This window comes from Protopterus annectens, chromosome 12.part0 (assembly GCF_019279795.1).
Source record: "Protopterus annectens isolate FY-2018-M chromosome 12.part0, PAN1.0, whole genome shotgun sequence".
Taxonomy (NCBI): Eukaryota; Metazoa; Chordata; order Ceratodontiformes; family Protopteridae; genus Protopterus; species Protopterus annectens.
The window spans coordinates 1,062,923,068-1,062,950,744 of record NC_056746.1 but is presented as its reverse complement, the minus strand read 5'-3'; the positions used below and the strand labels follow the sequence as shown (position 1 = coordinate 1,062,950,744).

At 44.8% G+C, this 27,677-nt stretch overlaps 1 protein-coding gene across 1 annotated transcript in view; it reads left to right on the top strand.

The window, feature by feature from the left end:
* Window positions 1-27,677, top strand: part of TOMM34 (translocase of outer mitochondrial membrane 34) — an 843,921-nt gene that overhangs the window by 118,460 nt on the left and 697,784 nt on the right. The window contains exon 2 of the mRNA XM_044090075.1: window positions 1,838-1,937. Within this exon, the coding sequence (XP_043946010.1) occupies window positions 1,838-1,937 (100 nt within the window). The remainder of the gene's footprint in view (window positions 1-1,837; window positions 1,938-27,677) is intronic.

The window sequence follows — 27,677 nt, the reverse complement described above, 5'->3', positions numbered from 1 at the left end:
TCCTCATTGCTCCTTACTGGCCTCGACAGGTGTGGTTCCCCTTTCTACATCAATTTCTATTGGAGCGACCTTGGCATCTGGACCTAGTTCCAGATCTTTTGATCCATCAGTCGGGTCAGTTTCATCGCTCCCTCCCCTCTCTGAACCTCACTGCTTGGTTCCTCCAATTCCAACCTTAGCCAGGCTTCCTCAATTATCTCACTCCGTTCGAGATATTTTGATAGCTTCCCATAAATCTTCCACTCGGAAGATTTATTTGAGTAAGTGGAAACGCTTCACATATTGGGCTCAAGGAAGGCACATAGATCCTTTCACTGCTTCTATCCAGATAGTCCTTGATTTTCTAGCTGAACTCTTCCATGCAGGTTCATCTCCTTCTACTCTTAAAGTTCAATTGGCAGCTATTTCTAACTTTCATGTGGGTATTTCTGAGTCTGCCTTAATGTCCCACAAACTTTGCAAGGCCTTTTTGAAAGGAGTTTTTCTTCTCAGACCTCCTATAAGAAATCCTCCTCCTCCATGGGACCTAAATTTAGTTCTGAGTTCTTTAATTCTTTCCCCTTTCGAACCTGCATCCTCCTGTTCTTTAAAATTGCTATCATGGAAAACTCTTTCTGGTAGCTATTACTTCAGCTAGAAGAGTTTCGAACTTCATGCACTCAGCTGTCGACCTCCTTATCTGTTGTTCCATAAGGACAGGGTATCCTTACGAACCAATCCGTCCTTTTTGCCTAAGGTAGCCTCGACGTCTAATCTAAATCAAAGCATTGACCTCCCTGTGTTTTTCCAGAATATTCCAATAGGTCTGAACAAAAATTACACTGGCTAGATGTTCATCGTCAGTTAAGGTACTATTTGGATAGAACAAAACAATTCAGAAAATCTGACCAGCTGTTTGTCTCCTATGCAGAAGGCAGAAAGGGACTTTCAGTTTCAAAGGTATCATTATCTAGATGGCTAACATCTCTGATTTCCCTTGTTTATGAAATTAGACACCAAAGGCTGCCTAACAAACCTAAGGCCCATTCCACCAGAGCTTTGGCTACTTCCATAGCCTTCCAAGACAGACTGCCTATTGACACCATTTGTGCAGCGGCTACTTGGGCTACTCCTCACACTTTCATTTCTCATTATAAGTTGGATTTAGCTTCTAGGCATAGAGCTAACTTTGGTTCCACTGTTCTCAGGAGTCTGTTCCGTTAGGCCACCGGGACAAGGTGCTAGGACGCGGTCCCATCCAGCAAGAATGAAGGCGAGATAGACAACTTAACATATAGAAGTTATGTTCTTACCATAATGTTCCATGTTAGTTGTCTTCTTCTCGCCTTCTTCTTGCGTCCCACCCTCCTTCCCCCTGGCCTGGACAGACCTAGAGGAGTTGTGATTGTGACCTCTCTTTCTACCACCTCTTTTCTTAGGCATATGCTGTTGTGCATATTTCCTGGATCAGGATGTAGGTCACCCTTCTTTCTCCCTGTTGTTAGAGGTGGACTCTGTTTATAGTTGTTCTGTTACTATTATAAGCTGGGGTTAGCTTACAAACGAGATCTGAGGTAACTCTCGCCTAGCATTGTGGGATATAAGGGAGCCTCGAGCCGGTGGAACCAACTCTCGAGCTTTTAGAGTGGCCGAGTCGGAGCCGAGGTCGGCTCCGAACCCATCCAGCAAGAAGAAGGCGAGAAGAAGACAACTAACATGGAACGTTATGGTAAGAACATAACTTCTATTTAGTTTCCATATTGATCAAGCTGAAATGTACTGCAGACTACACTGTAAAAGAAACATGAGGTTCCGATGTACCAGTTCATTAATGCTTTTTTTCTGCTCACTTCCTTAGGTAAGAGTGGTCGGGAGCAGCTCAGCATTTTGTATTCAAATAGAGCTGCGGCCTTCATAAAAGATGGGCAGTGCTCTGAATGCATCAAAGATTGTACTGTGTAAGTATTCTTTGCTAATTTTGGAAAGATTACGACTGAAATCAGTTTGCTTCTGTTCTTTGGAGTGGGTTGTTGCAGGCTGTACTCTCAATGCATACTAAAGTTTCAAAACTCTTGTGTGAAACTAGTATTTTAAAATGGGTCCCCTACAGAATTTCGAAACTTAAAACTTCGAAATTCGTATGATCGAAGTTTGAAAACTTCAAAATCCTGAACGGAGATCAGCATACAGCATGGAATAGGATATTTCCCTTTTCCTCGCTGTAGTGCGATCTCGGAGTTGGTATATTTAAGTAGCAAGGGGGCTTGCCCCCTTGCAAAAACATGATCTGAAGTAGTTGCTTGATTTGCTCTGCAACCTGTGGGTATCGGATCCGAGCCGGCAGCTTACCAAGATCCAAGCTCCTAGCTCCTCCCCCCTACCCATAATCCCCTGCTACCAACCACATTACCTCAGATCATTTTTTGCCGCAGCTGAAGAAGCTTTACTTTTGAAGAGCTCCTGGCTGGGTGAGATCATTTTCAATCTTTTTTCACCAAAAAACTTCAAAATCGTGTGTGTGTGGTAGTAAAACCTTCTACCCCCTTGTTAATGTTAGTTTTTTAAATTTTTATTGGTACAGTAGTTAGTTTTCTTGTCACTCCCTTTCCCTCCTTAGTGTTTGGGTGTGTGTGTGAGTGCTTCAACATGGCGGAAGGGCCTAAGGCCATTTTTTCCAAATGTACTGAGTGTGGCCACAAGCTTTCCCCAGCTGATGGCCACACTCAGTGCGTTTTATGCCTGGCGGCAGCCCATCTCTGAGGCCTGCCAGATCTGTGCGGCCTTTAACCCCCGGGCACTTCAGGATAGGAAGAACAAGCTGATCCTGGCGGGAAAGCTCCCCCAGGAGTCAGCTTCTTCTTCCTCTCCTGTTCGGGCTCCGGCTGCCTCAGTGGCCTCGGCGCCCTCTGTTGTTCCCGCAGCTCAACCCGGGACTCAACCTCCCACTTCGGGTTTGAGCTCTGGGGAAACTAGTGCCTCCTCAACTAAGGAGAAGAGGCACAAGGATAAGGAGGGACATAGATCCCATAAAAGGCGGACCGAGTCTCACCCCTTGGTTCCGCCAGCTAAAATAACTAAGTCTCCTTCGGGGGTCTCCGGATCCTTCTCCTCTTCTCTCGGCTTGGTTCGCCTAGCTTCTCGCCGGAGGAGGAAGATCGATCTCCCTCGAGGTCATCGAGGCGGCCCTCCCGGCCTGCCTCGACTAGCTCTTCCAGGTCAACAAAAAGCATCTCCGAAGCGGATATGGATCGGATGATGCGTCGGTTCTTACAGAACCAAATGCAGATGGGGGTGCTCTTGCCTCCCACCCCTCTGGGGGGGAGCGCGGCCCCCATGTTTGCCCCGATCACTCCTTCTCCGACTCGTTTTCGGATCTCGTAGTCATCGGATCCGTGCCCATTCGGACCCAGGGAATTGTCGGCGCTGATAGCGCTGGTCTCTTTGCCGACTATGCCCTCGAGCTTGTCTGATCCGAGCTCTTTGGCTGAGCATCGGATCCGAGGGAGTTGTTGTATCTTCAGAGCTGTTCGGTTCGGAGCGCACCTCTCTCTCGGCGCCAACTGCTTTGGCTCCGACCCTGATACCTTCCTCTGAGCCGAGGAGATTGCTCTCAGAGGCTGGCGAGGGTGACTCTCCTTCGGCTTTTGGGGTAGTGGAGAGGGTACTGTCGAGATCCTCTAGATCCCCAGTTCGGGCTGTGGATCCACCCGTACCCCCACTGTATGAGGGTCTGTCTTCCATCATCCGACCATCGGGACAGCCTGCCCAAGCCCTCCATCTAGTTCCTGTTGAGGAACAACAACCCGTGGACGAGCCCTCTTCGGATAGCCCCACCGAGGAGATTCCTCGGAAACGTCGGTGTAAAAGGAGGCACCTGGACTCCGCCGAGTTCGTTACCACTGACACAGACTTAGATGATAGGGAGGGTTCCCCAAGGTCACCCCCTGAAGATGTCTCCTTTGGAGACATCTTGGAAATGTTGCGTATTAGAAGGGGGTGGTCTGCCCAAAAACCTTCCCTTGATGAATCTGTGTTCCTGGAGGCGTTTGAGGCAGGCCCATCTACTTCTTGGGTGTCCCCTCCAGCCGACCCCCTGGTGGACTTAATTACCACCAGGGCGTGGAAGGAGCCCGACACCGTGGAGCCAGTACCTAGGCGTCCCGACAAAATACTGAGCCCCCCCCCACAGATAGGCAATCGTGGGCCAAAGGATCCCCTGTTGATGCCATGTTGGTGGCGGCGGCCACCAAGAAAGAACTCGCTCAGGAGAGTTCTCTGGTCCACCTGCCAGATAAAGAATCTCGAGCATTGGACCGGATTGGGAAGCGGATGTTTGCTTCAGCGACCTTTTCTATAAGGGCGCTGTACTATATGGCACATACCATCAGGCTACAGCGAGACTTGATCAAGGAATACGCTGCAGCCCCCCCAGAGTCCATGTCGGTCGGAGACAGGAATGTGTTTACTTCACGAATGGCCACTCTGATATCCATCTCCAGTACGTCTATGCGGCTCCTCTCTCATGCTTCGGAGGGAGCCGCTAGAGCCAGAGGAGCAGGGGTTGTCTTACGACGTCACGCCTGGCTCCGTCTTTGCGACTTCGCGGAGCCCTTCAAGGCGTCCTTCGCGAATGCTCCCTTTGACGGTTCTGCTCTTTTCGGCAAGACCGTTCGCGATACGCTGGTCCAAAGCGAAAAGGACGGGAAGACACTGTCTGCCGTCGGAGTCCGCTTCTCTAGTCCCCAAGGATCCTTCTCCAGGAATCAGAGGGGACAAAAGAAGCTGTGGTTCCGCAAGTCTCAGCAATCCCATCCAGCTGCGGACCACTCGTCCTCTAGAGGCAGAGGAGGACAAGATGGACGCTGGCCCAGAGGCAGAGGGGGGCCGCGTAATTTCTGGTCTAGAGAACCTTTCTCGGACAGACCCGTGCAACAGCCCTGAGGGCTTGCCCGACTGTCCCTCTCTGGAGGCAGTCATGGGACGGTTGACGGAGCACCTGTCAAACTGGGAGTCCCTTACAACGGATTGATGTACCACCCGATCAGAGGGAGGCGGCGGCTTTAGAAATTTTAAAGCTGCTAAGAAAAAAAGCCATCCAGCCCGTCCCCCTAGATCAGTCCGGATTGGGTTATTACTCAAGGTTCTTTTTGGTGCCAAAGAAAATGGGGGACCTCAGACCCATCTTAGACCTTTACGCTCTGAACCTGTTTATACCCAAGGAAAAGTTCCGGATGGTCACTCTTCAATCTATCCTCCCCCTTCTGCGGGAGAACGACTGGATGTGCTCCATAGACCTCAAGGATGCGTACTACCACATTTTAATGGACAGACGATCCAGGAGGTTTCTCTGCTTCCGGCTTGGAGCCAGTCATTATCAATTCAGGGTTCTTCCATTCGGCCTCACTTCAGCCCCCAGAGTGTTCACCAAAGTCATGGCGGTGGTTGCTGCCCACCTGAGACTTCAGGGCATTCAGGTCTTTCCGTACCTAGACGACTGGCTCCTTACCGCAACCAACAGGCATCCGCTCTCAGTAGCGAGAGATTACGCACTGACTCTAGTCCACAACCTAGGCATTTCAGTAAACCTGCAGAAGTCCTGCCTGTGCCCCACTCAAGCCCTGGAATTCATAGGGGCCAGGTTGAATACTCGAATCTCTCGAGCTACCCTAACATCAGTCAGACTGAACAGCTTGTCTTATCAGGTGTTAGCCCTTCTACGGAATCCTTCTCCTCCAGCGGAGTTAGTGCTGAGGGCACTAGGGTCTATGTCTATGGCAGCCGCGATCGGTCTTTCCCTCCATGCCCGCCTGCGAATACGGATATTGCAATGGACCCTTCAAGTCCAGTGGTCCCTCTTGCTCTACCCGTTGAACACGCCCATACTGCTGAGCAGAGTTTGCAGGGACTCCCTTCTTTGGTGGTTGCATGCATGGGAACTCAGAGAAGGGAGGCCCTTTGTGATCCCCCCTGTTGAAGCCACGTTGACCATGGATGCTTCTCGCCTCGGGTGGGGGGGCATTGTTCAGGCAGATCCGTTCAAGGCACGTGGACTCCCCTAGAGACCACATTGCATATCAGTGTCCTAGAGATGAGGGCGGTGCTTTTGGCGTTGCAAGCCCTCCACGACCTTCTTCCCCTGGGGACAATTGTGATCCAGACAGACAACATGTCTGTAGTCTGGTACATAAACAAACCGGGGGGAACCAGATCTTACCCCCTGTGTCGAGAGGCCATAAGAGTTTGGGAATGGGCGATCTCCACCAACCACTTTCTGGTAGCAACGCACATCCCGGGACGATCCAACATATTAGCGGACAAGCTAAGTCGGGTGCTCCTCACTTCGTACGAGTGGTCTCTGAATCCATCTGTTGCGAAACAGATCTTCCACAAATGGGGTCAGCCTTGCTGCGATCTTTTTGCTTCTCCTTTAAACACAAAATGCAGCGAGTACTTCGCAATAATTCCCCCCAGAGGGGAACCCCCAGAGACGCTCTGGTCCATGCTTGGCCTCCCGGGCTCCTTTATGCTTATCCTCCCCTTCCTCTCATGATGAAGTTCATTCAGAAAGCCTGTCGGTTGGGGAGCAGAGTTATCCTCATAGCCCCATTCTGGCCTCAGCAGATCTGGTTCCCCTTTCTGCGGTCTCACAGTGTGGCTCCTCTGTGGATTCTGGATCCCAGTCCAGAACTGATTTCTCATCCCGCGGATTGCCCAATGCCCAACCTGGTCAGCCTCAAGCTTGCGGCTTGGCTGATCCAGTTCCATTAATGGCTAGGACTCCCGGTATCTCATCTCCCGTTAAGGCCATTCTGGTTGCGGCTCATAAGCCATCTACCAGAAAACTTTACAACAGTAAGTAGAAACGTTTTTCCATTTGGGCCGAAGATAAAGGCTTGGACCCATTTACTGTCCCTATCCCGACCATCCTAGACTTCCTCTCATTAATCTTTCATCAGGGAGCAAGCGCTTCTACGGTTAAGGTACAATTGGCGGCCATCTCCCATTTTCATATGGGTGATGGCATAGGTTCCTTAGGATCTACAAAGTTGTGCAAAACCTTCTTACGAGGCATCTTCCTTTTAAATCCACCAATAAAGTCTGTGGTTCCTCCATGGGACCTCACTCTAGTCTTGCAAACCTTAACAAGTCCACCTTTCGAACCTGCGGCCTCAATTCCGTTGAAGTTCTTGGTCATGGAAAACAGCCTTCTTAGTGGCCATTACTTCGGCCAAAAGGGTTTCAGAATTACAAGCCTTGTGTATGAAGCCTCCTTACCTTATCTTTCACAAAGATAGTGTCCCTCAGGACTAACCTGTCTTTCTTGCCTAAGGTTGCTTCAGAAGCAAATAAAAATCAATCAATAAATGTACCAGTGTTTTTTCCCACATTTCAGAACAAGGGAGAATACACATTACACAAATTGGATGTACAGAGACAGCTGCGTTTCTACTTGCATAGGACTAGAGAGTTTCGCAAGTCGGACCAGTTATTTGTCTCTTATGCAAAATCAGCCATGGGTAAAGCCATTTCCAAAGTTACTGTGGCAAATTGGATTCGTCAGTGTATTATTCAGGGGTATGTATCGTCTGGCAAACCAGCCCCGGTTAATATCCGTGCTCATTCTACAATATCTGTAGCCACTTCAACAGCCTTCTGGTCTAGGGTTCCAGTGGACGACATATGTTCAGCGGCTACTTGGTCCTCTTCTCATACGTTCATTTCTCATTATAAATTAGATGTGATTTTGAGAAGTAGGGCTTCTTTTGGCTCATGGTGCTTGAATATCCTTCCGTAAGGACCACCCAGGTTCTTATAAGTAGCTGGGGACTCTGTCCCACAGGTTGCAGAGCAAATGAAGTAACTACTTCAGATAAAGAAGTTATGTACTCACCATAACGTTCCATCTGAGTAGGTACTTCATTTGTCTGCAACCGCCCCCCTCTGCCATCCCCCGAACCTTTTGGGACTTTCTGATCACCTTTGCAGTTGATTTTTTCATGTTTACAGGTTGGTAAGGCAAAAAAAACGATCTGAGGTAATGTGGTTGGTAGCAGGGGATTATGGGTAGGGGGAGGAGCTAAGAGCTCGGATCTTGGAGCTTGGTAAGCTGCCGGCACGGATCCGAAGTCAGATCCGATACCCACAGGTTGCAGACAAATGAAGTACCTACTCAGATGGAACGTTATGGTGAGTACATAACTTCTATTTTTGTGATGTGTTGTCTGCTTTTGGGGAGGGTCTTAATTTTGAGATTCCAAGATCTCTAGGTTCTGAATTTGATATTCTGAATCTCTGGATTTTGGTATTTTGAAATTAAGAAGTGAATCCTTTTAAAATAGGCATGCTGTTACTGCCACTCCAGGCTCTCCAGGAAAACGCACATACTTTATTCTGCAGTATTGATAACCAAGTAGTTTGATGTGACTGTACCTCCCAGTAATTCTGGATCATTGGAGGTTTAACAGAATTCCACTAATTGCCTTATCCATGCAGTGGTTTTGAAATCTGACAAGCCTGTAGGATGGCAAGATGTATGGCTGCATGGGAACTGTAGAACTTCATGTTAGTCTGTTGTCGCGAAGCAGTTTGGTATGGAATGCATTGTGTGCTTTTTTTCTGCTAAGTGTTGCTTTTATGGTAAACAAGGCTGTACGTTTGTAAAGCATAATACACCTGTAACAAAGTAGAAAGGGCAGACCATGTGCAAAAGCAAGTGCTGCTCTAGCTATTAAGTATTTGTACTTTGCTGGCCAGGTTTACCACAGCTAGACATAATTAATTTACAGAGGTTAGGAAGGGAGTAAAGCTGAAGCTAGGGAGTTTGATTTTAGCATGAAACTTCTTGACTGTTTGCAACTATGCTGAGACTCTGTTTATGTAGGCAAATGGTTTGTGATATATTTGAAGGCATAAGCTTCTTGCATTTAGCCCTCTCTGGTATTACTTTTGTTTATTTTTTACTTTTAAATTTGTTGTCTAGGGTAGTACACTGATCCATCTGGACTTTTATCAGGTGTAGCCCAGAGTTGCAAAGACTGCAGTTATGAATAGTTATTAGTAGAACCTGTATATTAGCTTGACAAGAGCTTCATACAGTTAGAACAGTTGCACTATTTTGTCCTTTGAATGTGTAACAGGTATAGTGCAACGGCTCTTGAGTAGGGGACATTAGCACCTGATAGCTGTTTTCATGATATATGGATGAGGTAGTATTGTGAAGGGTGTGTGTAAGGTGGGGTAAGGAATATAGGAAGGTGAAAGAAGAGGAAGTGAATAGGCAGAGAGAGAGCAGGATGAGGAAAGAAAGATGTATGCTTTAATTGGAGGCAGAAGTCTTTGGGGAGGAAGGGAGACACTGGTGATTCTAGATAGAAACCAGAGGTGTATCCGATAGAAATGAACAGTTAGTCCGATAAAAAAGGATTTGGTTGAACATTATCAAAAACATGGGACTAGTATTCCATGAATGCATTTTGTGGTTTTCCACTTCTCTTTTGTTTACTTTTATTGCAGACTCAAGTTGTTTTATCATCTAGAGTTCTAATTTAATGTGAACAAATATAATTTAAAATAGCATTCATGAAGTATGTGTCAAAAACTGATACAGTGAACAGCATTTCTGCTATTGCTGTGGTATCCAGGTATGGGAATATTGTTACTGTTCATCTTTTATTTCACCTTCCCTGTCTGCAGTTGATCTTTGTAGATAGAGAACTATAATCTGCTGGACGTATTCTCTGAAAAATGGAAATAAGCTGTTTGAAGTGGTTCAGTCTACTAAGCAATTGGACATGCCTGTTTGAACCAGGTTCTGAAGTCTGATATTCATTTTCAGTGTTGAAGTGCTTTAAGACTTTGCTTCCCTATAAAGGTTTAAATAATTTCCTACTAGGGATGCAGGAGTGAAACTTGAGTCAGTTCTACTAGCTGTTCGGGGATGCAGCACAGGAAATTGGCTTCTTTCTCATGTGAAGAGTATGAGAAACATGTATGTATTTTCTTTCATAAGGACATTCTTTGCACGTACAACTAACTGACTATATAAGGTACTTGAATACCTAATATGCCAAATTTTCCTTTGATTACTAGAATGATTGTAAGTCTCTGTTGTCTAGTTTATCTGTAATATGTGTTGAATTTTTTCTTCGGTTACCATTCCTGACTCTGGTGCATAGTGGTAAAGACTTCTGTCTACTCTACTTTCCCTTATCTGCCAATATTTCTTTGCTAATTTTTGTTTGGGTTGTTAAATGTCATTGAGTTTATGCCAACTCATAGTGACCTGTGATTAGGTTGTCAAAAAATGTGCTTTATTGATAGAGGGACATCCATTGTTGTAGATATTGTATCACTGCATCACATCACTGGGCTTACTTTATTATGTTGATCTTAAGACTTGCCAAGCATTATGTCTCTCTCAATAATCCTTTTTCTTAGCATGAGATGTGCAAAAATTAAGTCCTGTTATTTAAGCTTCTAAGGAGTACTTGTTTGTTTTCATTTTTTTGGGAAGTCCATGGTATAGTCAGTATTCTTTGCCAACACTGTAATTCAAGGGTGTCTGTCTTTTTTTTCCTGACCTGTGTTTGAAATCTTTAACATTTGAGCAAAAATCCATGACTGGGTATGGGTAATGCTGGATATACCCATGGCTGGTGTGGTTTGATCATGTGGACAAAGCCCGAGTGATCAAACAGTGCCAACCATCGGTAAATCCAGCATTGCCCACACCCAGTCTCAGGTTACTGGAATGAGAGGTTTTGTGTTAGCATGCATTTTGCATGGACGGCACAGTGGTGCAGCAGTAGCGTTGTTGCCTCACAGCAAGAGATGCTTCAGTTTGATTCTCTGCTGGGGTGCTTTCAGTGCGGAGTCTGCATGTCCTCCCTGCATTCGTGTGGGTTTCCTCTGGGTGCTTCGGTTTCCTCCCACGTTACGAAGACCTGCATCTGGAGTGTTTCTCCCTGGGCCTCAGCTGAAAATTGGCTTTGTTCCAAGTTGGACTTTCTCGCTAAACAGATGTTAATTAAAATAGATAAATACATTTTCTGAAGGATATGAAGCATAAATCTCTGAGTGAAAGCTGGACGTAAAACCAACCAACCTGCCAAACATGAACTGAGAATTGCTACGCTTAATGTAGGTTCACTGATGGAACACAGCTTGGAAGTGGATGACATGATACGGAGAAGGCTGGACATTCTACTTATCCAAGAGACAATATGGAAGGGCAGTGCAGCGAAGCCACTTGGCTTGGGATCCAGAATCTACTACTGAGGAGGGGGACAGGCTAGAAATGGTGTATGAATTGTGGTAAGAGAAAGGCTTCAGAAGGCAGTGAGGGATGTCATCAGAATTAATGACAGACTCATGGCAGTCAGACTCTAGTGTAATGATAGGGCAGTATTCATAATCTCAGCCTATGCCCCACAGCAGGGTTGTGATCGTGAGGAAAAGAGTGCATTCAGACAGCAGTTGCAGGACCTACTAGATAAAGCATAAAGCAAGACAACATGAATTGGTATTGATAATGGGTGACTTGAATGCTCATATCGGGACAGACAGAATAGGATGTGAGGGCTGCCTGGGTCCACATGGGTGGAGCCGTAGGAATAAAGGAGAAACTATTCTAGACTTCTGTCTGGTAAATGGCTTGATGGTAGCCAACGCATAGTTCAGAAAGAGAGATGGTCACAAGATAACATATAAGAGTAGCCAACCTGCAACTTGGGTAGATTTCCTCCTAGTAAGAAAAAGGCACTGGGGTAGAATTCATGATTGCAGAATCATTCCCAGTGAAACAGTTGGCCCTCAGCATAAACCACTAGTTGCCACAGTCGGCTGTAAGCAGTGGTCAGAGAAGGTTCCAAGGTCAACAGAGACCAGGTTGAAGATCTGGAAGTTGACTGGACAATACAGTACAACAGTTCAAGGAATTACTCAGGGCTTTAGCACCCCAAGAAGAGGAGGAAATGAGTGGAGTTGAACAAGAATGGCAGCGTGTAAAAACAGCATGTGTTAGGACTACAGAAAAGATATGTGGCCGAGCTAGGTATGGAAATTAGGTTCATAAAGGCTGGTGGTGGAATGCAGAAGTCCAGGAAGTCATCAAAGGAAAGGAGGAGTGCAGGAAGAAGTGGGAGATAGAAAAGACTGACCAGGCTAGGAAGGTGTACTGGTTGGCTAACAAAGAAGCTAAGAAGTTGTAATAGCAAAGAATAGGGCATCGGAGGCACTCTACCAACTTCTGGAAAGTGACTCAGTAAGGGGCACAAAGAAACTATCTTTCTATCTTTACCTTGCAACGTAATATAAAGAGGAGAGTCAATAACCCTTCATAAGGGATGCCAGCAACAACTTGTTCACCAGTCCACAGGACATCAAAGGCAGATGGAAGGAGCATTTCCAGCAGCTTCTGAATGAAGAAAATGCCACAGAAGCTGTACTGCCCCAGAAAAGGCCTACAATGAGAGAAGAGGAGGAGTCCACCCTAGAAGAAGTAAGAACAGAACTAAGGAAAATGACATCCAGGAAAACTGCAAGCTCAGATGAAGTCACAGCAGACATGATAAACATGCTGGGTGAGAGAGGGGAGAAATGGCTCCCGAGTGTACTAATAGCAGTGTGGAGAGAAAGGTACATCCCAGATGACTGGAGAATAAGCATACTCGTGCCAGCTTACAAGAACATAGGGGGCATCCAGAAATGTGTGGGCAGTACAGAGGCATCAAACTCCTATCACATTGCATGAAAGTTCTGGAGAGGGTGATTGATAAATGGATATGCAGAGTAGTAGAATGTATGTTGGGAGATGAGCAGTACGGATTCAGATCAGGATGCAGCACAGTTGACCTGGTGTTTACAGTGAGACAGATACTTGAGAAGAAGCTAGAGATGAGGCGGGAGTCCAACTGGGCATTCCTAGGCTTGGAGAAAGCATATAAAAGATCACAAGAAAGCTGTTCTGGGTAGTACTGTGGTGGTTTGAAGTCCCAGAAACGGTAGAATTAGTGCAGGCTATGTACAAGGACCCAATGTCTCAAGTACAAACAGTGTTCGGCATCTCAGAGGGGTTCCCAGTGGGAATGGGTGAACACCAGGATTCAGCTCTGAGCCCACTGCTGTTCATACTGGTGATGGACTACATTAGCAAACAGGTTGGAGGGGGCAGATCAACAAAGTTGCTGTATACGGACGATGTGGCATTACAGGTAGGCTCTCTGAGGTAGAACTTCAGCAAAGGGTAGTAGTATGGAATGCAAAACTGAAGACACATGGGATGAAACTAAGCACAGATAAGACTGTGGTAATGGCAGCAAATTGGGGAAATCAGAAGAAGCTGAGAATGGTGATAGAAGGGAAGACAGTGGAAGAGGTAAACAGCTTCAGGTATCTGGGAAGGGTGGTTGAGGAGAAGGGAAGTCTTGAATGTAGAGGTCAGAGCTAGAGTCAGAGGGGCTGCAGCCAACTGGCATAGTGTCAGGTGTAGTCTATGACAGAAGAATGCCAAAGAAGCTGAAAAGTAAGGTGTACAAGACAGTGGTGCGACCAGTACTTACTGTATGGTACAGAAACCTTGGCAGTAAAGGCAGAACAGTTGAAGCTAGAGGTGATGGAAATTAAGTGCCTGAGAAGGGTGGTAGGGATGCACACTGTGGGACAGATGAAGAACTGAGAACGTAAGAGCAGAAGCCCAAGTAGTTCCAGTTGCAGAAAAGATCAAAGAGAATTGATGGTGGTTTGGACATGTGCAGAAAAGCAGAAGACAATCTGATGAAGATTTGGGACAGTCAGGAAGAAGGTAAGAGGAAGTGAGGACGTCCAACAAAGAGGTGAGTGGATTGTGTGAAAGATCAGGGACATTCTGGTATGAGTGTTGAAGGCAGGGGTGTGGCACTGCATCGAGAGAATTGGTGACAGTTGACACGATACCCTGACCCCATGTAGAAAAAAGAATGGGAAAAAGGAGTCTGCTGCTGCTGGTGATGAAGCATAAATCTCAAATGTGTGTCATTATTGACTCCAGTCCCCAGTGGCTTGCCAGAAAACTACATTTTTATGAGGAAAAGTAGAAAACTGTGAGGCAAAAATATAGACAGTCTACGAAAATCCGGAAAATTGAGAGGTATGAGAGTCTGACAAGATTTAAGGAGGGATAGAGCAGAAATACAAGGACAATTTGGTGTATTTTGGTTTCTTTAGTTTTGCAGTGTATACCTGATTTTTCTTGTATTTTGCACTGTCTTCCTTGGCACACGCCAGTAGAAAAGTCTGGCTGTTGTATGCTTGATTTACAGTGGGCGCACTGGTTGGGCTGTTCAGTCAGTGCACGTTTTTGAATACTAATGAGAAGTCGTACTATTGAAAATTACTATAGTGTGGGCAAGTCAAGTTTTTCGTCCCAGTGATATATCTGCATTTCAAATTCTTATACAAGTCTTTCGTGGTCATTCTACCAATATTGAGTAGTCTGATTTCTGACTGCTAGTTTTATTGGCTGAAGTTTTGTACTACTTATTTCTTGATCAACAAGAATGCATTTATTAATTTTTGCTAGTTGTCAGAATCTTTTTTCTCCTTGTTAAGGTACAAAGTCCATTTTGACCCTGTTGTACAAGCTTAATAAGCAGGTGTTTAGATAGACCTTCGGCATAGAAGATGGTTAAGACTTCCTCCAATTTCATACCTTGATTTTCTTCAAACACTCCTGTTTCCCTGATTATTTTGTATATAAACTAACTGGGAATAGTGAAAGTATACAGCCCTGTCGTATGCCTTTATCCTCTGTCAGCAATTAATTTCTCCTTATTCTTTTAGAACAATTGTTTTTTTGATTGATACAGAGGTATTTCCCGTACACAATTCTAGTGCACTCCGTCTTCTGGTCCCGAGTTTTTCATGGCTTGTAGTCAGAGGCCTTGCTACAGTGAAACACACACACACACAGCCTTTTGGTATTTTGTGTCTTTGCCAAGATCTCTTTCACATTCATAATGCGTCTTTATTCCTCGCCATTTCCAGAGTTGTGATTGCAGTTCTGGAAGTTTGTATTCCGAGTATGGTTGCAGTATCCAGTCAGTAAACTTGAATCTACCCAGCTTGTGTAATTGGAGCAGTTATAATTTCCACAATCGCTCAAAATAGCCCCCCCCCCCCAAGATTGATGTAAACACAGTTGGGACTATGCAAGGAAATTTGGAATAACTACATTAGAGTACTGTTAATGTTCAGTGGGAATGCTACTATCGGCTGGTGTTTTGCTCTTTGCTAAAGCTTTTCATGCTGCTTCTACTTTTTCTTCATAATTGTTTCCCGATCATAATGTACATGTTGAAATGGTTGTTGATCGTTGTTGTTTACAATATAACTTGGTATGGCCTTTTTAAGTTCTCTTCTTGGTATTATACAACATGGAGTTTTTAGCATCTATTATTCCTGTTCAAAGCTAGAAAGTTTTTAATAATTGTCTGTTTTTAGGAAGGCCAGTTTTGTTCTTCCTGTATTTGTTTGCATGCAGCGTTGTAGTATTTTTATCAAGCAGTTGTCTGAGAGGATTAGGGAGCTTGTAACAAGACATTTCCTGTGGTCCACTGGTGCAAGGTTTGATTCCCTCTGCCTCCATTGCCTGTGACTCTGAGCATGTCACTTAACTAGACACTGCTCCCGTACTGTGTGTGAAAAAGATCATGGAGATCAGTGCTGTGTCCTGGAAAACAAATGTCACTAAATTAAATATTTTTGCTGTTGCAGCATATTGAGTTCCCTAAATACCCCTAGCCCCCCCACACTAACTTTTCTGTTTCGGACAGTATTCATGGTCCATCAGTCAACCGTTTTTTTTTTTCCGTTTTGCAGGGACTTTTCACTGTATTAAAACTTTCTTGATATCTTCCCACAACTGTTGTGCTACTCTCAACAAGAAAAGCCAAAATGCTAAGCAAAATAACTCAAACCAGTCGACCAACGAGTGGAAAGGAATCGGACAAGGTTCTAAGCACTTTCGTTCTTTTTAATATAAAATAGAACTTCTTCAGAAAACAATACTCACAAAACCATCACTATGGAACAAATTAGAAAAATGTTACTCTGTATATAATTTAGTGAATCAATTTTGCAGAATCCTTTTTTAAATCCTCGCTAATGACACAGGCAAACCTACATTACCAGAAAAGAAGACAAACCGTGTAACATTTTTCCATTTAAATACAATGTACATCACATGTATTTGCATTTTTACTATCAGTCCAGCATTACAAAAAATTGCTAAATTTCTGCTTTCCCTTAGACCTCACTCATCCTACTCCTGAACATTTATGCATTTGTTGTTCCCACAGTTTCCATTCATTTCTATGGAATTTGCTTCTTCCCCTTTCTAAAAATCATTCTTCCAGTTCTTTTATCTCTTTATTAATATTCAGTACCTCAGATGCATTTGGTGTAGACTTTTGTTTACATTTTCTAGTAATTAATTCTGTTAGCTTCCAGAGAAGCAGACTTAATAAGGCCTTACTGCGTTTAGGCAGTTCAGATTCTGTATCCAGTATCCTAGCTAATAAGAATTATTTCCTTACTTAACAGCCATTTGCTCACCGAATATTTCTGATAGAGTGCTCTGTAAGGAATTAAAATCTACCATCTCCTATTTCCAGTTACCTCTTTCTTTATAATACCTCCAACGTTTACTGTCTACCTGAGGAAAAATTATTTGAAGCCTGAATGTGCTGTAAAAATACTTATGGAAACACTTCCAAGCAAAGTTTCTAAACCCTCTGGACTCAGTTGCATACATGGGAACCATGCATGTGTCTTCCTATCATTTTCTTGTAAATTGCTTTTCCAGTCTTTTGCAGTCTCCTCTGATTCCTACAGTTGTCATGCAATATATGTATATGCCCTACTGATTTTCTGTTTTTAACAGCTACTTCTGTTCTAGATTCAACTAAAAACTCTACCAGAACAGGTATTTCACTTAAACATTCTTCTATCCCTTTCTTTTTGCTTATACTTTGAGATCAAGTCCTGGTATGGAAGACAGTCTCTGGCCTGCAAGCCAGATGTCTTCTTGGCCTCATCCCACACTCGTAGCTTTCCTGCTTGTGTTATTTGCTCCCTGTGTCTTGGTTCTTTTGCTGTGTTTCTCCAGTAGATTTCTGCCCCCTGTTGCCTATTTTGTCTACCCCTACTTGCAATCATTCCTATTGGCAGAATCTCTTTTCTGCATTCTCATATTGGCTTGTTTTTTGGAATACTTTTCATTACTTGAATAACAACCATACAGAATATTATATTCATATTCTTCTTAAGTATCTTCATCCAAAATCCCACACTCGCTGTCTGTGTTTGTTGAACTTCTCCCTTAATTCACCACCATCCCTTTCCACTTTGAATTATAATCTTCTGCTTGTTTTATGTATATGAGCCTTAACTGTGTATCTCTTAAATATCCCTTCAAATCAGGTAAAACTAAACCACATTGTTCTGTTGGAAGGATCAGTTTATTCTACTTCTCTCTTGCTCTGTTTCCCTGTCAGATAAATTAATGTGATTCTTTTTTATTGTCCACAACTTCTCCTTAGGTTGATAAAAAGTATGCATGACCCGTATGCAAGGCTAAAGGGACTAAAAACATTTTCACTGCTTGTATCTTACTATCCCAATAAGTTTCCAGTTTCTCCATTTTATATCACATTTTGTTTAGTCTCTTCCCACATGTCCTTAGCTGCCATAACAGAAGCTTTTTTAATCCACACTCCTAAATACTGCATTTTGTGTCCCCATAAATATTTGGTATTGTTGAACTAATTTGTTTGCGAGTACATAATTTATAGTTAGCCTTTGTTTTATTTTCATTAATGTTATAACTTGAAAAGACTTAAACTGTCTCAAAATGTTCTACAACACTAATGTGTGTCCTTTTCTGGATTTATTTTGCACAAAATAAGAAAAGTTGTCTTTATTTGCAAATGATGTTGACTCATACCGATTGTATTCTTGCATTTCTGAGTCCCTTATTGAAGTGTCATAGTCTTGTAAATTAGGTGCAAATAATGAATTGTAAATTAGGTGCAACAAAAATAATGTAGTTAATGTGGCACATTTTATCAAGTTTGTTTTGTGTGGAATTTTATGCATGAGCCTTTGCTGAATGTAGGGCATGACTTAATAGGACAACCAGGTAATCGTGACATAAATTGTTCAATCATCTAATCCCAGTATTGCTGTGTTCTACACAAAATAAGGCTGTAAATCTGAATCCAGACCTTGCCTAGACTGGAACTTTTCCTATACATGCAAGGAGAATTTCAAAAGGCTATTAGGTATTTGTATAATTTAGGTGCAGAGCTAATAGATTTGTGTTTACTTCGTTGTATCTTTGTTTTAGATGACTGGATTGTCTGGCTGTATGATGTGGACGGGAAAAAGCTTATTTTATTATGCACATGACTAGGGTTAAGTAGCAGCCTGGGCACAGAGCCAGCCTGGGATGAAATAGATGTGAAGAGAAACCTGCTGCCTTCACAAGGGTGTAGGTGTGTGTGCTGGTGAAGATGGGTGTGTATTGCAAGGCACACGTCTTGCTAATGAAGCTGTGGTGGGGATTGAGGGGCCATAGTGGAAGTCTTGGCTCAGAACAGGAGAGTAGTACTGCCCAAGGGATGATTCGTTTGGTGAAGTGGGTGATGCCTCCACAGTGTATCCAATGTGTGCCTCTCCCAGAGGTCCTGTGAGGCATGCCAGAGAATTGAGCTTCAAACTAAAATGGGAGCCGATTTCAATATGGTCCATGTATAAAGATAATTAATTAGGCTGTGTGACCAGCCATATGGTCAGGAAGTGTATGTGTATGGAACCTTAAAAAAAACTTCAGCATGTTGGCCTCTTGGCATATTTTTTTCATTACACATTTTAAGCGTCATATGTTTATTATATCGATCACTGTTTCAGTAGCCTTGGCTACAAGGTTATGTTCTGCTAAAGATTTAACAGCTGGCCATCTCCCAAAGCTTCAGGGCACATTCAGTCACCTAAATTGTCAGGCAGCTGGAGCTGAGCTGACTAAAAGACAAGTTTGGAAATGTAGCCCTTCAGAGCTTTACTGCCACTGAAGAGTATGCTTTTATGAAGCTTTCAAGGATTACCTTGTGCTTTTCTTTGCTGTGCAGATAAGATGTTCTTCGCGTTTCACTGTTGCAGTCATTATATTTGGGTAATCTGCTGGCAGGTTGCCCTCAGTCGGCCTGATTAAGTCTTGGGTCCTACATCGGTTGCTGTCCCTTCTTTCGTGACGTTAGGTCGTCAGGGGTATAAAACATGCAACCGATGCCATTTTCATCAGTCTTTCTTGCCGCGCGGTGCCCGAAGCAGAAGAAGTTTGCAAGTGCCAGTCGGCCGACTCCTGAAATTTTCATTTTTGAGTTTCAGAACCGAAGTCTTCAACCTAAAGCTAAGTACCCCGTTGGGGAAACTTTTTCTTGTTCCTTACTGATGTCAGAAAAAGTTAATAATTGTATTACTTGTGGGAAGCAAATACCTCATAAGGATTTTCATTTGTACTATATTCCTTGCCTAGGCCCTGATCACAATGTGCCTTGCTGTCGGTTTTGTGCTAAATTTTAACCAACGCACTATTAAGCGTCAGCTAGAGCGTCTTCTGTGTGGAGACATGCGTGAATGGGCGTACCTTCGTTGAAGGTTGTGCGTCAGGGCTGGCAACTTGGCACATAAATATCTACTGCCAATCATTAGTGGATCGGAGTTCCGCTGTGGCGACTCCTAACCGGGAAAAGCCAAAAGACACTACAACTATTGAGCGTCTGTATATTTTTGCATCTAAATATTTTGGCTCAAGATTTAACTATCCAGAAATGTCATCAGTTAGCAATCAGACTACCAGAATTCACAAATAACGCAAAGAAAAAGACAGAGACAGACCGTTGAGGTCCAAAACCGACGACTAAGCTTCTCCTAAGTCGGTCACCGGTTCGCCGGTACTCAGTGAGGGGCTTTTGCAGCCCCTGATACCCGCTACTTTTGATTCGCAGGCCTCTACCGAGACCCATTCGGAGTCCGGTATGCTGCAAGACACTTCAGTATTGAGCCCGCAGATGTCTCTCCCTTAGATGGGTCCGGAGCTGCTGAGCAGGCACCGGCTTCTGAGGGTGTTTTCAGGCCTAAAGATTTGTATATTAAACCGATGCCATCTTCAAAAACAAGGCCAAAACCAGCTTTCATGTAAAAAAAAAAAAACGACGCATGGGCCATGTGCTCAGGCCCCTATGCCTAAAAAAACAAATGATCAAATGGCTGAGGATTTAATTACCTTGATCCAGGGGTTCCCAACCCCCTCCTGCTAAGAGACCAAGGCAAGGCACTGATTATGAATCTTCAGATCAGGTTTCCATTTCTTCTGATTCCTCTTCTGATCAGGAATTATCAGCTTATGAGGACTCTGATGCAGAAGAATCCATCCCTTCTGCTTCTCCTCCTGAGGATTTTTCTTTTGGAGAAACTTTGCATACCTTAAGGGAACATTTTCATTGGGAGAGTCAGGTTTTTTCAGAAGCCAAAAAGAGGCTTATGGATTTCTTTCTTCTTCTTCCTCAGCATAGGGCTTTGGCTATACCTCCTGTTCTAGACATTGCTGATGTTTTCTCAGAATCCCTCATGGCTCCTGATTCCCTGCCTCCGGCTCCTAGTAAGCCAGACAGATATTACAGGGTTCCTGACTCCCAAAAAATAATTTTTAAAAACCCTACTGCTGACCCTGAAACAATTTCTCAGGGTCCCAAGGGTGTTGAGGCATCTACTGCTAAAAATCCTACCCCATGTGATAGAGACTCCAGGGTGCTGGATAGATGAGGTAAGAAGGTTTACACGTCTGCAACCCTGGCAGTCAGAGCTTTAAACTGTCAGATTCATATGCTTAAATATCAGCAGCATGTCATGGGCTTATTTAAACAGAAAATTATGTTGATTTCTGACTGTGTGGAAAATTAGAGTTACAGGATTTATTGCAGTCAGCTGAACAAGTTGGAAAGCATACTTTGCAATGTGGTTTTGATTCCTTGGAGGCATCTTGCAGGGCCGCTGTAACTGGATTTGTGATAAGAAGGCATGCTTGGCTCAAGGAGCAAAATCTGCCTGATCATGTTAAAGCAAAATTGTTGGATGCTCCATTACAACAGGACAGTCTATTTGGTAATAAATCAGAAGAAGTTTTGAAAAAGATGGAAGACAAAGCTAAATCTATGCAAAATGTAAAAGATTTCCTACAAGTGCAGCCACCCAGGTTCAGTAGGCACTGGCCTACTAAGAATTGGTCCTTCCCAGTACCCACCAGAACTGCTCAGGCCAAACCCAGGCACTCCAAAGGCTCCAGGTTTCAGTCACAAGGAACTTACAGAACAAAACAATGGGGTGCCTCCACCTCCAAATCTGGAAGTAGCAAAGCACCTCCCTATGGTTAAACAGTCTCAATGACTTTCCTCTGCCATCTCCAAGCACTTTCTTTTGGCAGCCCCTTTGGGGGGAAAGCTAGCACTTCATGCACAAAATTGGCATCTAATTACCCAGCACAAGTGGGTTTTAAATATAGTATCCCAGGGATACAGATTTCATTTCCACACATTGCCAATTCCAATCGGATGGCCAGATCTGCCTCCAAATCAGTGGGCAGAGGCCCAGAAACAAGTTATGTCCCTCATGGATATGGGGGCTATTCAACCAGTACCAGAAAAGGAAAAAGGACAAGGTTTTTATTCAAGACTTTTCCTGGTACCCAGAAAAAACAAATCATGACGTCCAATTCTGGACTTATCCATTCTAAATACTTTCCTGGACATTCCAAAATTCAAGATGCTGACTCTACAACAGATGTTAAGTTGTCAATCTCGCCTTCATTCTTGCTGGATGGGTTCAGAGCCGATCCTCGGCTCCGACTCGGCACTTGCTAAGCTCGAGAGCTAATTTTACCAGCTCGAGGCAACCCTATATCCCATGATGCAAGGCGGAGACTACCCAGATCTTCGCTAACGAGGTGCCTTTTTTTACCAGCTCCAGGTAAGTTTCTAAATATAAGACTTTAGTCTAACCCCTTGAATTTTTCATAACTATAGTTGTTTTTTGTTAACCTTAATGCTTACTTTAACCCTATTCCCGTTAGTGTTCCCTTTTTTTCGAGTTATTTATCCCCTTTCCCCAAGCTTAGGCCTTAGGCCTTCCTCTTCCTAAATTTTTTCCTGTCAGGGATTGTTTGTGTCTGTCTGTGTTGTTATTCCTGTTTAGTTTAAATTTTTGGATTGGGTGTTTTTTGTGTGTGTGTGTGTTGGTGTTTTGTTTTTGACAACTTGTGTTTCCTCGACACACCTATGTCGAAGGACACAAAGGTCTCAGGCTTCAAGAAGTGTGACTCGTGCTGTCAGAAGATGTCTCTGACAGACGGTCATACTTCTTGTGTTTACTGCCTGGGACCTCTGCACCTGCAGGACTCTTGTGCTATCTGTCGTGCCTTCAGCCCAAGAGTCCTGCGGGAGTGCAGAAATAAATTGATATTAAGGGGCTTATTGAAGCCTGAGAGCTCCCCGACTAAGTCGGCGCCGGGGAAGCCCTCGAAACCTATCAAGCCTTCGGCTGAAAGTTCCAAGCCGTTGGCTGCTGGTTTATCTTCACCAGTGTCAAGATCGGCTCCGGCCAGTGTCGAGATCGGCTCCGGCCGGAGCCGATCCTTCCATTATAGCAGTCACAGTATCGGCTCCATCCGGCGCCGATACTGCCCAATATGGACATTCAGTGTCGGCTCCGGCTGGAGCCGACGTATCCTCGGCTCCTTTGGCTCCATCAATCTCTAAAAAGAGATCTCGATCCCCCTCATTAGAGTCTATACGTTCGGCTCCGAGATCACCCTTGCTCTCGGAGCGGAGCCATCGGAGCCGTTCTTCTCGGTCATCCAGGCTGTCTGATCACGACCTCGAGAGAGTGGTGAGTAGACTATTAAAGTCTCAGGCATTGGCCCAAATGCTCCATAGCCCGTCTCAACAGACGGTAGCTATTTCACATCCACCAAACATTCCTCCTTCGACTCTCTTACAGAGCTCGGAGCCGGAGCTCCTCAGAACCGTGACCGTTGTAGCTTCGGAGCCGATACCACCCCTTTCGGCTCCGTCGTCCTCTGCTCCGATTTCCTCCTTGAGGCCTTCATTGGAAGGATCTGGGCATCTGGTCTCTCTCATCGGCTCCGAGGGGGCGAGTGGCATCGGACCCTTGTCCGACCCCATTCTCCCTCTCGGGGCTTCAAGCAGTGAGCTCAGCCCCGACATCTGCCTCGGAGCCTTCCCTCTCAGTGAGGCCTGGAGTTCCTATGTCTTCGGAGCGGGAACCTTCTGGTCTCTCTTGACGGGGGAGCCTTCGAGGTGATGAGGAGTGTATTAGCCCCTGGGCCTAGTCAACGGACAGTTCCATCAGCTCCTCCCACTACAGTGCCTGCTGATGTCTCTTCCCACTCTCTTGCTCCTGGACCCAGAGATCCAACACCTCAGGTTTCCCCATTGGGAATATCTTCCTCTTCCGAGGCTTCTCCTGATCCGTCAGGTGAACCTCCGCATAAGAGGACATGTAAGAGGAAACATCTAGACTCCCCCGAGTCTATTACATCTGATACTGACCTGGATGAGTCGGAGGGATCCACAAGGTCCTCCTCTAAGGATGTCTCTTTCTCAGACATCCTTGAACTCCTTAAGCAGAGGGGAACTGGCCCTCCCTTAATCCTTCCGAGGACGAGTCAGTATACCTGGAGGAGTTCGGATCTCGACCCTCCACCTCCTGGGTGTCTCCTCCTTTCGACCCTCTTATGGATGTAGTGGCTCGGAAGGCGTGGATGGCTCCGGATTCGGTGGAACCTATTCCTAGGAGGCCCTCAAAATTCATTACGGCCCCACCAGATAGACAATATTTGGCAAAGGGTGTCCCAGTTGATGCCATGGTGGTGGCTGCTGCCACCAAGAAGGAACTAGCTGATCCTTCAGTACCTGTCCATCCTCCTAACAAGGATTCTAGGACTATGGACAGGTACGGCAAGCGGATTTTTTCTTCAGCTACTTTTGCCATGAGATCGCTGAACTACTTGTGCCACTTCACCCGCCTTCAAAGAGATATTCTTAAAGAGTTGGGAGAAGTTTTACAGGATCCGTCAGCTGCTGGGTCTCAGGATAAGATTAGCTCACAGCTAGGAATCCTTAACTCCATTGTTAACTCCTCTATGCGGCTCATTTCTTATGCAGCCGATGGAGTGAGTAGGGCCGCAGGCACAGGAGTGGCTTTAAGGTGTCAGTCCTGGATGCGGCTTTGTAATTTTGTAGACCCCTTCAAGGCGTCCTTCACAAACTCCCCTTTTGATGGTTCGACCTTGTTCGGACCTCAAGTGAAAGACACTTTGACTAGATGCGAACAAGATAGCAAGACTCTTTCTGCCGTAGGAGTCCGTTTCTCCACCCCTTCAAGACCTTATCCCAAAGGACAGAAGGGAGGGAAAATGTGGTTCCGCAAATCTCAAGGAGTCACGCCTGACGAAGTCAGTTTACCCCCAGAGGCAGAGGGGGTAACAATAATAGACGCTGCCCTAGGGGTAGAGGGGGTCCGCAGAATCAGGGTAGCAGAGAGCCTCTTTCTGACAAACCCTTCCAGCATCCCTGAGATGTTGCCTGATTGTCCACCTTCGGAGGCAGTCGGGGGAAGATTATCGCTGTACCCAATAGCCTGGCTTTCCCTTTCTCAAGACAAATGGGTACAGTCGATTATATCCGAGGGTTACAAAATTCCCTTTATTCAAACCCCAATTCAGCAAAAGGGAACCCTTCCAGACGTTCCACCCGGTCTAAGGGAACTAGCAGTACTAGAAATATCAAAACTGCTAGCAAAAAGAGCCTTCCAGCCAGTCCCAGCGGACCAAATAGGATCCGGAATCTACTCAAGGTTCTTTTTAGTTCCAAAAAAGACAGGGTCTGGAGACCAATATTAGATCTGAGCAAACTAAACAAGTTTGTAAAGAAATCAAGATTCCGGATGGTCACGCTTCAGTCCATTCTACCCTTTCTGGGCAAGGACAATTGGATGTGCTCGATAGATCTTCAGGATGTGTACTATCACATAAAAATTCACAGACGCTCCAGAAGATTTCTCCGCTTTCGGCTGGGGACCAGTCACTTCCAATTTAGAGCCCTGCCCTTTGGACTCACTACAGCCCCCAGAGTGTTCACCAAATGTATGGCAGCAGTTACGGCTCACCTGAGACGTCAAGGATTCCAGGTGTTTCCATATCTAGATGACTGGCTCCTCACTGCCACCACCAGGCATCAACTTCTCCAAACCAGAGATTACACCATTCACATTTGCAGAGGGCTAGGGATTTCTTTAAATTTCGAAAAATCTGCCTTGTCGCCTTGTCAATCTATTACTTTTATAGGCGCAAAATTGGACACCGTACAACTTTCAGCAAAGTTAATTCTCATTGCCCCTTATTGGCCTCGACAGATACGGTTTCCGTTCCTACATCGTTATCTCTTGGTACAGCCATGGCATCTGGACCCGGTTCCAGATCTTCTGACCCACCAGTCGGGGCAGCTGCACCAATCCATACCTTCTCTCAACCTCACTGCTTGGTTGCTCCCCTTCCATCCTTAGCCAGGCTTCCTATGATTTCTAATCCCATCCGGGATATCATAGTAGCTTCCCTAAAATCTTCTACCAGAAAGATTTACACTAGTAAATGGCGACGTTTCTCCTTCTGGGCAAAAGCTAGGAACATAGACCCCTATACTGCTCAGATTCATTCGGTATTGGACTTCCTAGCTGAGATTTTTCATTCAGGATCCTCTTCCTCCACAGTAAAAGTTCAGCTGGCAGCCATTTCGAATTTTCATATAGGCCTTTTGGACCACAACATTATGTCACATAAACTTTGCAAGGCATTCCTTCGAGGTATCTTTTTACTTAAACCTCCGATTAGAGACCCCCCACCACAGTGGGATCTAAATTTATTTTTAACATCCTTGATTCTTCCCCCTTTCGAACCTGCGGCTGCCTGTTATTTGAAATTTCTTTCTTGGAAGACACTTTTTCTAGTCGCCATTACTTCTGCCAGGAGAGTATCTGAGCTTCATGCTCTCTGCATTCGTCCTCCCTATTTAATCTTCCACAAAGATAGGGTATCTCTAAGGACTAATCAATCTTTCTTACCAAAAGTGGCATCGCAGACTAACCTAAATCAATCCATTGATCTTCCAGTGTTTTTCCCGAATTATTCTGATAGAGCGGAACAAAAGTTATATTGTCTTGATGTTCACCGCCAGCTCAGATATTATCTGGACAAAACTAAACTTTTTAGGAAATCTGATCAACTGTTTCTATCCTATGCAGAGAACAGGAAAGGCCTTCCAGTTTCCAAGGTGACTTTATCTAGATGGCTGTCTTCTGTGATTACGTACATTTATCAGCTCAGAGGCAAAGAGTTGATTTCTAAACCAAAAGCCCATTCTACCAGTGCTCTAGCTACATCGACAGCCTTTCAAGCTAGACTTCCAATAGACACTATTTGTGCAGCAGCCACATGGGCCTCTCCTCATACCTTTGTTTCACATTACAAATTAGACTTGGCCTCCAGAGACGGAGCGAATTTTGGTTCCACCGTTTTCAAGAGTCTGTTCCATTGAGCCACACAGGATAGAGGTGCTAGGGACGCGGTCCCATCCAGCAAGAATGAAGGCGAGATTGACAACTTAACATTAAGAAGTTATGTACCTACCATAACGTTCCATGTTAGTTGTCTTCTCTCGCCTTTTTCTTGCGTCCCGCCCTCCATCCCCCTAGCCTGGTCAGACTGAGAAGATTATGCCTCTTCTATTAAGAGGTTTTATTCCTTTTCTAGCTATTCAGCTTCTAGTGTCACTAGATTAGGTTGATCCTTTCTAGAGGATTATGATGTTATTTAGTATTGTTACTTTTTCTTCCTCCTCTACAGTTGGAAGAATATATTACTATTTCCTTAGCTACCAAACGAGATCTGGGTAGTCTCCGCCTTGCATCATGGGATATAGGGTTGCCTCGAGCTGGTAAAATTAGCTCTCGAGCTTAGCAAGTGCCGAGTCGGAGCCGAGGATCGGCTCCGAACCCATCCAGCAAGAAAGAAGGCGAGAGAAGACAACTAACATGGAACGTTATGGTAGGTACATAACTTCTTATTACTGCCTATGCTAGGCAAGGATACCTGGCTGGTGACTCTAGACTTAAAAGAGGCTTACCTGCATATCCCAATCAAGGAATCTTGATGAAGATACCTCCGCTTCAAAGCAAGCTATTTACATTACCAGTTCTCTTTACTGCCCTTTGGCTTATCTACTGTGCCCAGGGTCTCCACAAAGTGCACTAGTAATTGCATTTTGCAGACAAACATTCAAATTTATCCTTATCTGGACGATTGTCTAATTCAGGCAGAAAACAAGGACACTCTTCTACAGCATCTGGCATTTGTAAAAAGGCTTCTAACTTGCCTAGGGTACACCATAAACGAAAAGAAATCACAACTGGTACCCTCTCAAAAAATTACATTCCTGGGTGCAAGCTTGAATACAACTGCTCAGATGGCTTACCTCACACCAGATCCAATTGATGACTTACTTCAAACAAGTGGCCACAAAAACCCAGTTATC